The 15,456-nt window shown below is 35.3% G+C and overlaps 1 protein-coding gene across 1 annotated transcript in view; it reads left to right on the forward strand.

Annotated features, from left to right (window-relative positions):
* CDH19 (cadherin 19) overlaps positions 1–14,164 on the forward strand; it is a 72,483-nt gene extending 58,319 nt beyond the window's left edge. The window contains exons 10-12 of the mRNA XM_065630240.1: positions 6,470–6,587; positions 8,702–8,953; positions 13,122–14,164. Coding sequence (XP_065486312.1) covers positions 6,470–6,587; positions 8,702–8,953; positions 13,122–13,612 — 861 coding nt within the window. The 3' untranslated portion in view covers positions 13,613–14,164. The remainder of the gene's footprint in view (positions 1–6,469; positions 6,588–8,701; positions 8,954–13,121) is intronic.
* The last annotated feature ends 1,292 nt before the right edge of the window (positions 14,165–15,456 follow it).

Below are 15,456 nucleotides of genomic sequence, written 5' to 3' on the forward strand. Positions count from 1 at the left end.
AAGTGATAGCTGATCTGTCTCCTTCAGTGCTATTATTATTTTTTTTTCACTCACAGAAAAAAAGTTTATTTATTTTCATCATCAAGAAGTCAAAAGGTTCAAAAATCATTTTATAGGTGGTGTGGTTGTCCACTGAATGACAGAATTTACATTTCAGAAGAATCAGTTTAAGCAGCTGAAGGGCTTAATCAGGACATTACATACCTTTTTATCTTAGCCATACTTCTGCAATCAGTTCCAAAGAGCTCAGGAATATGCTTACATGTTATGGGTTGAGATTAAAGCTTTTATAGATACTCTATCACATTTCAATTTCTAAAGTAGCTGTCTCTATTAATTTAGCTGTAAATGATATGCTGAGAGATATTCTCAGAGAAGTTCTGAACTTCTGGAATTCACTTTCTTCCCTCATTTCAGCTGAATTGTGTCTACTTTCATGGGACACTCCAAAATATATTCACATCCTCCATTTTATAGTGTTTGGAGGAAAGTAAGGAAAGGGACTGCAGAGGGAAAGTTAATGTAAAAAAATAAGTTGTCTTATTTGTGTGACCTTTTTCTAGGTGTCTGCCTGGTTTACAATAAAAGCAACAGAGTCATGTGGCAAATAAGTCATTTTTATATAGCCTTAGCATACACTATGTTATGATAAAGAATATGAAACACATCGTGAATAACACTGATGTCCTATTTATCCAAACTCAGAGGCAGTTAATGGTGGCTTCAGTCTAGAGAAGAAGGCTTGTTGTGAAGTTTGGGATTTTCTGAAACATTATCAAAGATTCTTCATCTGCTTTTATTGAATAAGTGTTGATCTTCATATCCCTGCGCAGTGGTTTTATGAGAGTTACAGGCATGTTTAGTTTAGCCTCCAAAAGACGTTCAAACAAAAGGATTACATTTTCTTCTGTGGGACTATAATCTGAAATTTAACAATAAAAATGAATGTACAGAAGATAGGTGGGTTTTTTGGTCACCATGGGAAATCCATTCATCATGTTTATTGGATATTTTGAATGGATTTTTCACTTCCCTTTCATGTTATAGTTCTGTACTGTTCTATAATCCAAAAGTCAACTGTATACTAACCACAACTAAATTTTTATTTTGCACATTGGAAAAGCACTTTCACTGCACCACTAGTATTAAATACATTCTTTGCAAAATGACTTGAATGTGAAAATTGCTGTGTAAAGTAGACTTCTATCCTACTACAGCTATAGCTAGCATCAGATCAAATAGAACAATATTAATAAGGCATCCAGATAAAGGATTCCATTTTGATTGAACTTTTTGACTTTATAACTGCATGTAGACATGCTAAATGATGACAATAATGTGGTATTAATTATTTATAGTTACCATGTATGTGTGTGTATGGTAACTACAGATTGTTGAATTCCAGAAGAAATATTCTGTAAAAATAATCACGACACAAAGCGGAATAAATCTGTCCCAAACATAACACTAGAGACATCTCAGCGAGAATGGATTTGACCCAGAAAACTGAGTTGCTAAGGTATTAATAAATTAACTCAGCCTGAAATTGCAGCTTGAAAGTCTGATGTAAGCTGTATCAAATGTCTTATATTACGTGTAAGCAAGTTGACCACCCAGAATGTATCTATGTGTATGCATAGTAATTTCAGTCCCTTTTTCTTTCTTCGTATCATGCAGAAAACAGATTTTAGGTAGACTGGACACACCTACATTCTGAATTAATGCTGTCTTCTCTAGTGCATTTTTATTCTGGCAATTCTGAGTTCTTGTAATTTGAGGACCACATGTGAAGAGGCTTTGATGTTGCAGCTTGCTTAGTAATTTTTATTAGTTCCAAAGAAGTGACTATGTATGCAAAGTACTTCAAGTTAGAGATAAGAAAAAAAATATTTACTCAGTACTTAACATGTAATAAAATAATCATCAGTTACAGTGAAAGTGAAGAGTACTCACTTGATATTTCTTCTCTACATAATGAAATGTTGACAGAAGAAAAGAGGGGAAATCTTTAACCAAATTCTAGAGGTACATGATCAATGTTGAACACAAGCAGTTTGCTAAAACAGATCCTTTCTAATAAATCATGATATAAAATGACTTTTGATAGTACAGAGATGATAGTAATAGGTTAGTAAGGAAATGTTTATTATTTTACCTTGTAGTGTTCTCTTTGTCATTTACAAAAAAAAAATTTGGGCAATAATGATAAGAAAACAAACACTTAGAAAAAAACCAAAGGAATGAGGGCATCCCTTAAAGCAGCATGTCAAACTCCTCCTCCTAACTACTCCTACATTTATACAGTCCTAAAATTACATTTAGCCCCTTGAAGGCAACCACGAGGCTGATGTGGCCCCTGGTGAAAATGAGCTTGACATCCCTGTCTTAGAGTATTAAAACAGGGTGAAGCTGTGAAAGCACCATATATTCTAACAGACCTTAACTCTAAGCTACACTTGAAGATGCACTGTGTGTAACTTGTGATATTTTGAAACAGTGGACACAGTGGCCAATTGAAAATTCCTTTTTCTGTTCTATATGGACCATGATTCAACAACATTATCTCACAACAGAATGGAACAGGTAGGAAAAGTTTATCAGCGTATACAAACATAAAAAGACACCTAAGTGTCATGGCATGAACTTTCTGTTTGTTATTCCTTTGCTGAGATGTACACCATTTTTTTTATAGCTGAGCAGAAACATCCTGCAGTAGACCCAGAGAAATTAGATCAGCATTGTGCCAATTTGCTCATCAAAAAATATAGAGAGGCAGTCAAAAGGAAAACCTTGATCTTGAGGTAGAAGGTCTACCTGGAAAATGCAGGTGGTTATACTAATGAACATTTTAATATTTTACCTGCACTAAACTCTGATGATAATCAAACATAATTAAGCAACAAAAAAATCCTACTACTCACAAGACCTCTGCCAATTTGAACAAAACCATCCTGTGCTCCCAAAACAGGTGAGTGATCAGATCTCTTACACCCCATAAAACACAGTAGAGCTCCTATTAAAGAACGTTGGGTGGAAAATGAAACAAAATTAACTGAAGTAGAAAGAGACAGGTGCAAAATTTGTTCCTACTTCTTTCCATTTGTCTAAATGGAATAGTAAGACTATGGTTTGGTATGGAAGCATGGCCAAAGGTCTCCAAAGTATACACTCAGAGTACTCTACCATCAAAATTAATGGTACTGATGGTTGTTCAGACAGTCTATACCTTATGTTAAGTTCAACCTTAAGTTTAAATCAACCTTTAGTTGAACTCGGTCAAGAGAAAGCCCTTAGAAGCAGAAAGGACTGTAACAGAGAAGCTTTCTTCTTCCTTCTGAACACCCCTATAATTCCAATTCAGTGAGACCACTTGGGGTTGAGGAAATAAACTTTCAATGAATTTTCATCAAGACTACCAGGCAGTCAACTACTCTGTACTCCATAACATGTTATTTGCAAGACAAACAACACTCAGCAAGACATACAGTCCAGAAAGGATTACAGAAAATCTCTTCTATGCAAAATAATTAATGAATGAGAGATCGGAGCTGTTACTGAAGTCTTAGACTCCCTCACTGATGGTATTTATCAGTTGAAAGTGCCAACTAGTCAAGTGGATGGGAAAGTTGAGTATAGTAGGCCACATCTTTTTGTGACCTTTGATCAAAGGAGGCCCTGCTGTTCCCAGCAGTGATCTCTGTCTGTGGAAAGAAATAGTAAATGAGGCCCACCCACCATGAACTTATATCAGTTTTTCAAGAAAAAAATTGAATAAATTAATCTCAGCTTTGAAGAAATGTACATTTTCAAATGGAACTTTAGGTTCTAGATTAATGAGACTTGAAATAAATTTTACAGCAGTTAAATTTCAGCCTACTCAATACAGCAATGAATATAACTTTGCAGAAGGAACACATAATTCGTTCTGTTTCTTTGTTTACATTCTAAAATGCAGGGGTTTTTTAAACCTTGACTCGCAAGCAATAAGTGCAGTTTTCAGTCTGTTATGCCAGTTTCCCTGGTGAAAGGCTAGAATCTCTTAGGTTAGATGCACAAAAGCCTAGGAAACCAGAAAAACAAAAAGACAGTTTCCTTCTCTCTGGGTGATTTTTCCTTTAGAGTCAGCAAAGTCAGAGCTGCCTATTGCTTAATGAATATTTTATAGACTCATCTGGGTTTTGCTGAACCTTAGTGGAAGTGATACAGTAAGAAATAAACAATAAGGGTTTGCCCTGTCCTTATGTTCCAACTATTCCTTATGTTCTAACTATTCCCCTGCTTATAAGGTGAATCCTTAAAGGCATATGAATATGTCCAGAATAGCCATAGGAGATAGGTTTGTGTAGAACAGCACAGTACAGATCGAAACAAGAGAAGGTGGGGATTTTTTCAGCTAGACACACACAGTCCTCAGAATTTTATTTATTGGATCAGGTATAGATAAAATTGATGGGGCAAATACATTCTGTATGTGAACTAATTGCAATTAATAACGGTATATCAAAAGAGTATCTAATTCTCAACTGCAATAATGTTATGATTTTCAAACATGATAGACTCCTAAAAATATACTCTCCAAAGACATTGCTGATACCAGCTTAAATAACTATTAATCAGAATGAAGTCTAAAAGTCATATCTATAATTCATCTTTTTTTTTTTGGTAGGTAGGTAGTTTCTTCTCTACCAAGTAACCGAACTAAAAAACAAAAAAACAAACAAAATAGATGTGCCTAAGATGTCTCGTGGATTACTATTTTACTCTGTATACTCACTTTATCTTGATACACCCTGGATCGTATGGACAGACATACATTCATACAAACCTTTTTCTCAGCTGCAGCCATGGAGATGTTACCAGCAAATCATCAACAAACACCAACATAGTATTTTTTAAATTTTTGAGGTATATGGCAGAGTATTATCATCAACATGTGCCATTGTTTGTGTTTTATACTGGATAAATATTTTTCTTCTCTGTTGCTGTTCATATTGAGCATATTCTGGGAACCATATTCTCTTATAAAATTGAAGCCTGTGGGTTATTATCAAGGTAATATTACTGATCAGTTATTGCTTTTCACTGATTTCTTGACCTGCATGGCTAGACCTGTATTCGTATCACCTTAGCTATTTTGTTTGGTCTGGGGAAAGGGAAAAAATTCCCTCAAGAAGCTTCATCCTTTGTACAATGTCACCAGGCACATCAATAAACAATCACTCCTCTCATTAGTGGCAATAAAAAAATCTCAAGGGTCCTCATTTTTCCACAGAGTAAAAATACAGATTTGAAATAAATGTCACATATAAAAAGGTCAGAGTGCTAAGAATATAAAGTTTCTGGGGTGTCAGCCACATTTTGCACTCTGCTGTGATGTTTTAATCAAACTTAGCTTGCTTGAAAAGAAAAAGAATGTTTGCTGAAATCTTAAATCTTTGATTGAAAAATGATTTAATCAGGAAAGAGTTTTCAAAGGCACAGATGGAAGGCTGTAGTCACTTCTGTTGACTTACTGCTTTGTTTTTAAAGAACTGCTTGTACCATTTGGGTGCTTTCTGATTTGGGGCAAGTTGAGGCTTCAAGTCTCTTAGGGACAAATAAATACAAAGCATGAGATGACTTAAAATAGAGACCAAACTCAAGTTGGACACTATTTTTCTGAAAGTTGGTGGGCTTGCATCAGTTTGCTTTTCTCCTGATAGCTAAGGATACTCAGTAATATATGTTGATGCTCAGATCATTAGACATTTACTGACAAAAATAATAAATACAAGCTATTTTTAAGCAGAAATATTGCTAATTATGATAACTGCTGTGTGGCTGGTTGTTTATTTATAGAGATGAACCGTATTCTTTTGAATGACAACTGTTATTTTTTATTTAATCTTGCAATGACTGTCTAGTTTGACATATTTGCAAATGAAGTCTATTTTGCTTTCTTGAGAAAAAGCAGCCAACAAGTTATACATATATATATATATGAACTTGTCACCATATCTCACTTACTGAAGCTACAATATATCAGTTGAATGAAGTCAATGTCTTTGTGGACCAGAAGGAAATGGGTTTTGTATAAAGGGATTTGTTCAAATGTAGAATGACATACTTTGCACCTTGAAAAAAAAAGGACAAAACACTATATACGTGGCTATTTTTTCAATTTGTCGAAACTTCATTTACCCCTGGTCTTTTGATCTAGAAAATCTTTTACATTTTCACTAGTTTTTAATGCCTGCCTCTCTCAAATACATGAAAAATCAAAGCAGATTATTTTCAGAATACAAGTCTCAATAAGCCTGTTTGGGTATAAAATATATACATTTGTGAGTACGTAACACAAACTCAATATGTATTTGGAGATCACATTTCTAGCATCAAGAGTTTAACCTACCTGATATGTCCTTTTATTGTTTTAGAGGGCAAGTAAATACTTTTATTCTTAAACAATTTTGTTTATCTGTGTTTCCAGCTAATTCAAAGCGTCAGTGCAGTGGATCAAGATGACTCAGCAGAAGGTCACCATTTTTACTTCTTATTGGCTCAGGAGGCTGCAAACAACTCACATTTTACTGTCAAAGATAATCAAGGTAGTGTCATTTATGTAGCTCTTTAACACCTCCTAATGAAATACGCATGCTTCTAGTGGTCCTCACACCATTAATTTTATAAAAATTTCCACTTAAATAGAAATTGTCATTATAAGATATGAACATGTCATGAAGTACATTTCAAAAACATAATTCAGTAATATCAAGGAGTTTATTTTCCTTTTTCAGCAGAGTAACACAAACAGCAAAATACAGTGTTATTTCAAGGAAAGAAAAAATACTGAAATGAAAAATACACTGGTATTCCTTAGAATTTATTTTATTAATGTAAGATATGGTGGGAAATTCCAACTTTCTTGTTAGAATTAGCAATTTGTCTAAGAAACAAGATCACCAGAAATAGAAGATTGCTGTTAATGTAAGTTTGTTACTTCATCACTTCAGCAAGGCCAAACACAGAATAAATAAGAATGTAATCTTATTCCGTAAGACGTTTTAAACTGCATACACTAACTACTGATGACAGCATACAAATGTCTTCTATCTGTTTTCGAATGATATTCAGCACTGATATTTATTGAGACTCCTATTAAAAGAGTGATATAGAGAGATATCAAGCAAAATCAGTCTGAGGTGAAAATGCAATACAAGTGCAATATCTGGTGGAATTTCAGGGAAGATGACCACTTAGAGTCAGTCTGCCGAGACTACAAAGAAGAGCTTCTTCAGACTCAGCTAAAGTACACGTTGTTCTTATTTACTTCACTAATTATTTGATTGTTCTGGCTAAGTGAATAAATCAATGGAAATAAGTTTTGGAAAGTTCAGACTATGTTAAACAGCAAACAACTTCTCTCAATATCCCCAAAGTTAAAGTCAGTGTGTTAATATGTATTTCAGTTCTCAACCTCATTAACATCTCTCCCAGTGCCAGAAAGAGATAAGTTGTTACATTAAGGTCAAATAGCCGCAAGGCTTTCCCACCTTTGCTCATTCTGCACAAAGCCAGAGCAGAGCCACACACAAGGCAATATTTTCAGTTCCTTTTGGTGGCTACTGATGGGGAAAAAAACCCCGAAAAACCCCAAACCACAACCTTTTAAAATACGGTATGATCAGCCCTCAATCTCTCCCTTTCTGCTGCATTTCATACAAATGGCGAGGTGACTTGGGATAGTCTTAGGCAAAAGCAAAAGTGACTCTACAGGTGTGGAGCATTTTATTCCAGAGTTACTTTCTGAACTATGACAGAAACCTAGAACAATTTGAATGTGAGGGAGTTAACTTCAGTAGACTGTTTGGATAGATGTATTATACAGATAATGGCAGAAACTTTATTTTTTTTCCCCCACTTACATGTATGCATACAGTCAGTAATTCATCCTGCCATGCTAGAAAATTGTGACATCTAAATATTTATATATTTTTCTTATTTCCATTATACACAGATTTAGACAGAGTTACCTGGGTTTGCAACAAACATTTTCAGATTTGAATGAGCTGATATGCAGCAGGAGATGAACTTAAGCTGATTACTGGTTTTTGTACAGAACTGATTTCTAAACACTAATAGTTAAATACAGAGCAAGACAAGAACCTCTAGCAACTCTTTGCTAATTTAGATAGTAGGTGTTCAGCTAGTTCCAGTATTTAAGTCAGAGAAAGAAATAAAAGACTAACTTAGTGTATCTTCTCTTGGTTTCTCTTCTTTTACTTGCCACCTGCTTTCTCTGTGGGCTGCCAGACACACTTTTGAAACCTCTTAACTGGTAAACTGTCTATATTTCATCTGTGAACTGCTGGATTGGTAGCAGCTGCTTACATGGAACTATTTAAGAACCAATTAATTAGTCTGAGCAGGTGTCAGGTACTGAACACGGTGGAATATTTTTTAACTCTGAACATTAAAAATAGAGCTCCTATGTTAAATTTTATTATTGCCCCTGGAATACATCTGCCAAAAATAAATGTGATTTATCCATGATTGACACAAAAAAATCCTCCACATGTCAGTGCCTGGTTTTAGTTTTTTAACTTTCTTAAAACTGTAGCTTCACACTGTACTATTGTTTTTAAATAGGTCAGATTCCACTGGAGCTTTAACGTTGTTAAATAGTGATAAACGTGTATCATGAATAATATTTATCTTCTAGATAACACAGCTGGAATTTTCACAGCAAAAAGTGGCTTCAGGAGGGAAGAGCAGTTTTCTTTCTACTTGCCAGTCTTAATTCTGGATAATGGAACCCCACCACTGACAAGCACAAATACTCTTACCATCACTGTCTGCGACTGTGACACCGAAGTTAACACCTTCTACTGTCGATATGGAGCTTTCCTGTATTCCATGGGTCTCAGCACAGAAGCCTTAGTTGCTATTTTGGCTTGCGTACTAATACTCTTAGGTAAGTACAAGTAAGAGAAATTACTTAGTTTATTTTTACAGTGGGCTTGATTAAGGGACAAAGATGTTCTCTTGACTGGAAGACTGGAAATACTGTGCCATTGAAAAAAATTGCAATATGACAAATGTTTCTTTGTCGGTTTTGTTTTTGTTGTCCTTAACTATAATTCACCATCTGCCCCCCCCCAATTTTCAGTAAAATTTGATTTTTAACACAATTTCCTAAATGTTTGCTCCAGTTGAGTCATGGTCCTACTTACTTCTGCAGCATTGATAATAATAAAGATTTCAGAATCTAAAGTCTCTATTGAGCCCAGATTAAGGTGAAGACAATGTTACATAGGTAAATTGGCTAGTTATAAGAATATATTAAAAGGCACATCATCCTACTAATTCCGCCTTAGGTATGCCAAATACAAAGCTAAGATCAATTAAAAATAATAGAAGAAAAAGATAACCTTATACTCTTAGAAACCAACTCCAGAACAAACCAGGGAGTTTCTTGATCAATTAAAAAGCTTATGCCTCCAGACAGATTTTTCTGCAAATGTTAGACATCTCCTTTTTCCTCTCAGGAGAGACCAGATTAGCCTCCACTACATTTGGAAGCTTGTGGATGTGAAAAGTGGGTTTGAGAGCACTTTAAATGCACAGGAGTTGTGCTTGTACCTCTGCAAAGGGTCATGCATGGCTGGCAAAGGGCACTCAAAACCAGACCAGCTGTCCAAGGCTGCTTGTTCTTGCTCTGCATGGGGCCAGGGCTGCTGCAAGACATTGGAGTGACAGCACTCAGGGAAACAGCTGCTTCATCTGGTGAAGCATGCAGCTGTCACTGCTGCAATACACTTGTGTTTTCTCAGCAAAAGGATATTCCTGCAGTGTCCTATGAGTGATTTGATGACGCTGACACCTTATAATGGCAGGCACATTGCACTAATCATTCCCTAAAGGTTAAATAGCCATCCTGAAACTAGGTACCTGTCAGAGTTAGTGAGGCTAAGGTATGGTAGCCTCTGAGGCCATGAAAGAAAGAAGTGATAGAGATGGGTAGATTTGTTTTCCAAGGCAAAATTACCTTAGAGCTTGGTCACTGATGATGGTCATGGGCCTCAAGACCAAATTCCAGCTGATGCCAATAAAGCAACAGGGAAAGACCTCCAAACCCGTGTTGCCTGTGTAATATTATGGCATATCATACAATGCTTATAGCAGTATATTTCATAAAATGCCATATCCAAAACCATCACAAAACAATCAATGTATTATATAAGTAAACTCATTTTGCCACTAATGAAACTACAACCAACTCCAAAGTAAGAAAATTAAGATAGAATCAGGATTTCAATAAGCAGTGTGACATCAAGTCATCATTATAAGTTGTGCAAACCTATAATAAATTGTTTTTCAATGAAATCATAAATGAAAGAAAAAACAAGAAAACTCCAACATAATATCTAGCTACACAAATATAATCTCCAGAAAGAAAGAAGTAATAATAACAGAAATTACATTGCCTTAAGAAACAAAATCCTTCAGTGAAAATTATTCTCTCAGTGTATTTGTTAATGAGACCAAATACAATAGTAATATTTTTAAACTCTTATATCACTGAAAAAAATGCACGCAATTTTAACTAAACCCTTTTTTTTCCCATATGAAGGACATCTAGGTAAAGAACATTCTTTTTTCTATCCTCATACCGTACGACCTCTACTAGTCTATAAATAACATCATACAACACTAAGGATATCACCATTAACTACAAGAAAACTGAGTCTGGAAAATGAAAGCTTGCGGCTCCATTGTGATGCTGTATTTTGATCTGCCATAGTAGCAGTAGAAGACAAGAAAGACAAGCCTAATAAAGCTAATGGAATTATTTTGAGTTTACAGCAGTGAAAAAAGGAATGTAACAAGTTAAAAATCACCCATATTTTTCGTTCTGTACATAAGGTTACTGCTTATTTTCCTTAGCAGAAGGAACAGAAGCTGGGTCTAATTATTTCCTGTTGTACCTTTGACATCCTGACTGAATGTCTTGGTGAGAACTCATTGAAAGATCTAAAATGGAACTGTATAATTTAGTCCCACAGTTAAATGGGTTGCCCAGAAGCAGCACGTGTACCTGTTAGTTGTGAGTTGGCATCTTCGTACAGCTTTGAGCTCTCAAGATAAAGTGACATGCGGGAAACTGCAGAAACAGAATGACCTATGAAAAATACATGTGTTTTTATTTATCACTGTGAACAGATTGAATAGAAAGGGAAGGGATGAAAACAAGAGAGGAGTACCTCATAATTATTATGTCTGGAAAGCAGTACTCTTGGCCAGACATTAGCCATTTCTTGACTACATAGAAAAGTCCACGGATGCACTAGTTCCCCTACTTCCATCTCTTGGTTTCCAACAGAGGAAATAGGAACATACAATTGGATTTGTGTTTTCTAGACTTGCTTGTACTTCCAGAGTCACCTTATTTAAATCTGAGCTTTCCCTATCCCAGGCAATCTTCAATAGTGGCACTGGAAAGCAACTCCTCTGACTGAAGTCCCTGCCTCAGACCTTGCAGTCTGGCCAGTGTCCATTTTAAGTTTTCTTTGATTGTTGCAAGATGTCTGAACTTGGTCACTTTGTGTTGTGATTTTAAAGGACTGAGGATCAGGCAAACTATATCACTGCATTATCCAGACTGTCAGTGGAATTATTTATCAAAGGCTTCTTGGTTGCTTGGAGAGAGGTCCTCTCTCCAGATAGGATAAACCCTTGGTGTGTAGTGGCCCTATGCACATCACAAAAGTGAAAGCAGGGATATAGATGAATATATTAATCCAAAAGAAAAAGAATCTTCCACATTCTTTTTAGACACACATATTTTGGAACAGGCTACCCAGGGAAGTGTTTGAGTCACCATCCCTGGACGTGTTTAAAAGGTTCATAGATGAGGTTCTTAGGGGCATGGTTTAGAAGTGGACCTGACAGTGCTAGGTTCATGGTTGGACTTGATGATCTTAAATGTTTGGTCCAACCAAAACAATTCTATGATTCTATGATTTTAAATGCATTAAATCTTCAAATGAATTGTTGTGAATATTTAAAATCAAATAATAAAAGGTTCTATATATAGTATGTTTTCTACTGAAATCTTAAGTTCCATTTTTTTCCATTTTCCAGTGTCATGATGTGTACCATTAGAATCATTCACTAAGCAAAGTGTAAAGAGAGTTGAAAGTATCTGGGTTTTGTAAATATATAGTACATTGTAGAAATTCCTGTTTCCAATGCATTCAATTTTGGTGTTGGTATCTCCCAATCAAACGAAATAGCATACACTAAATATGTGGAAATAGAGAACTGGTTTAGGTCCCTCATATCCCCAAGTGAGGTAAAATCTTGTCGTCGTTGGTAGTTCGTATCATGTTATGTCCTGAAAAAAAAATTACAGTTCACAAACTGCTTACTTGTTAAAGAGAACTGCAGTAAATGTTAGTTAAAAACTGAAATCATTAATCTCTGTGAAAGTCATGTACTATTTCTGAAGGATCATTCAGAAAAAAATGAAATGAGGTAGGATTAAAAAATAATGCCTTAAAATAAAATTTTTAAAAGTTTTCATATATGAGAGAAACAGGCTGCTCTGATTCATATGCCTTGGTAGTCAGTACTGCTGCAACATCAGGCAAAATTTAATGATAGTCTTCAGATTTCCCAACCAGTATAACAGAAATAATTGAACCACACTCTGCATGGTCTATGGAATTGAATGATTCAACCAGCTGAGGAGAACATCTTGCTCATTGACTCATATTTCATTTGATCTTCCTGGGGCTTTGATCTGAGAGAAAGGGAAGGATTAAGAATTTAAATTCTGAATGTGAAACTGATATATAATGTGATAAAACAAAGCAGTTTCAAAAAGCATAGCCTCTGTTTCTATCAGTTTCAAATTCCCATCTAACAAAACAACTGCTCCATTTCATTTACCTATTTTATAAGTCCCTTTGTAGCTACTTTACCACCACATATTATGCTCATCTTAAAACTAAAAAAATCCATAAAAATTACAGCTCTTTAAATTTGTAAAGATAGCTTCTCTTTGCAATAGCTTTGATCTTAACAAATGTTACCATTTATTTGTTTCTCTTGCCTTCTATTCGCTTCCTCTTTTTCAGTCTTCTTTTTGGCAATTCTAGCCATAAGGCAGCACAGAAAAAGGTCTCCCTTTCCAGAGAAAATTGAAGAATTCAGAGAGAACATTGTCAGGTATGACGACGAAGGAGGTGGTGAGGAGGACACAGAAGCCTTTGATATTTCAGCACTGAGGACCCGCACTGTCATGCGAACCCACAAACCTCGGAAGAAGGTCACTGCAGAAATCCACAGCCTCTACAGACAGTCTCTACAAGTTGGCCCTGACAGCGCAGTCTTCAGGCAATTCATTTCAGAAAAGCTTGAAGAAGCGAATACAGATCCTAGTGCTCCTCCATATGACTCACTTCAGACCTATGCATTTGAGGGTACTGGCTCTTTGGCAGGATCCCTCAGCTCTTTAAGTTCAAACATATCAGATGTGGATCAGAGTTATGACTACCTTACAGACTGGGGACCTCACTTTAAACAGCTCGCAGGCATGTACACTTCCCATAGAAGTGTGGGGGATTAGGTACCATTTGGTTCGTTGTTTTAGTTTTCTAAACTTCAGCAACCAAAAAAATGTGGCTTTTTAAAAAGGAGGTAATCCCAAATTTAAGCATGAAAAATAAAAGCCCAAGTTTGTTTTTTCTGGAAAATTTTGGATATGGAGATCTTCTAAAAATCACACCAGGTGTGTCATGAGGTTTCCTGTTTGAAAATCTGGTGGCTATATAGGTGCCCAAATGCAAACTATGCTGCTTTGGATATCTAGGTCTCCTTTTGGATACTGAAAACCTGCATCCTGTAAGTACGAAAGGAGGAGGAGAAGCCATAACTGGATATTGCAAATATTCTGTCATCCATAAGCTTTAAACTGTTTCCAAAGTTAAGAAAGACTTTTGCTGTTGCAGTTGAATATGTTCATTAACCAAAGTTAAAAATGCATATTTGTATAATGCTTCACTATATAAATACACTTGTGTGAAAAAGTAGATCCTAGATATTCTAATATAAGCACTCACAGAATCATCTATTTATTATTCTTAGGATGGTAAAACTCAAACAAGTTAGTTTTTTTCCTGTCAGTGTAGAAATAAAAGCCTATTATAGCATCAGCAAATATTTGCTGCCATTTTAGTTTTTAATGGAGTTATTGGAAAATGCATAAACCAATACTTAATTTAGCAAATAAGATAAAAAAAGAAATCAGTTCAAGTCAGAATCAATATTCAATGTAAATATTACAATTGACCATATTATATATTACTGTAATTAGAACAAAATGCTACCCAAATACAGGCATTTTTCCTTTTATTAAGAGTTTAAAAGATAACAGATTTACCAGTACAGATTTATTTTTTTATTGTGGACTATAAAATTATCTGCAGTAGTCACTTTTATTATGACAGTATTAAGAATCTTTAAAATGCTAAGCTGATGGTTATAAAACTTTATGTATAACATTAGATTATAAGATAATAAAATGCTTTAATGTTAATCCACTTTGAAAATGATCTTGAAACATTCTGAGAGACTCAAGTCAGATTTCAACATTAATTTCCCACTGTATTATTTCCAAACATTTGATAATGAATATAAAGCTGTCTCAGAATATTTCTTTATTCTTACTTATAATACTACCCAGCAGCATCTGAGGTTCGTCAAACATGTTCAAAACAGTCTTTCTGAAAAAGCAACCTGCCTGTTTTTTATTCACTTCTCTTCCATCAGTTATTTATTTTACAGAAACTACATCATCTAATCCACTGATGCACAGCTGAAAGCTGGCATCAGGATAAACAAAATTGTGCAACCTATTTGGGGTCTCTCCCTCCCCCTTTTTTTTTTAATAAGATTTTAGGTAAGTGCTACAGAGAGCCAGACAATACTTATGCAAGGAAAAAAAGCAAACAAACAAATAGAAACAACAAACAAAAAAAGACATGTAACAGATAGGCTCTGCAATATTTGCTACAATTGCTGTTCACTGAAGAAAACCAAGGCATCTAGGCTTAATGGAAAAGTGCCAGTGCAGAGTTTAAATTCCTGTCAGCTAAAAATAAAACATGTAGAGGAGCTTGAAAATCAGGAGAGATTTCCAGTGTGATGTCTGGTAAGGGAAGAAACATTATACATGATATTCATAGCTGGAAAAATAAGGGGAAGGGCTGTCATCTGACCAGGGGCAGATGAAGCAGCACCTGATTCATAAGGAAAAAACTGGTTCTTGCTAGTCTCATGCTAGGATGCCTGTATGAATAAGCAGCTACAAAACAGCTTTACAAGCTGCACAAGTAAAAGCATTGTACTAACAGCTGTGATATTTGTGTTTAATAGCTCTCAAAAAGATGTGGCAAATAACTTTTATTTGAG

The sequence above is a fragment of the Caloenas nicobarica genome, chromosome 2, assembly GCF_036013445.1.
Source record: "Caloenas nicobarica isolate bCalNic1 chromosome 2, bCalNic1.hap1, whole genome shotgun sequence".
Lineage (NCBI taxonomy): Eukaryota > Metazoa > Chordata > Aves > Columbiformes > Columbidae > Caloenas > Caloenas nicobarica.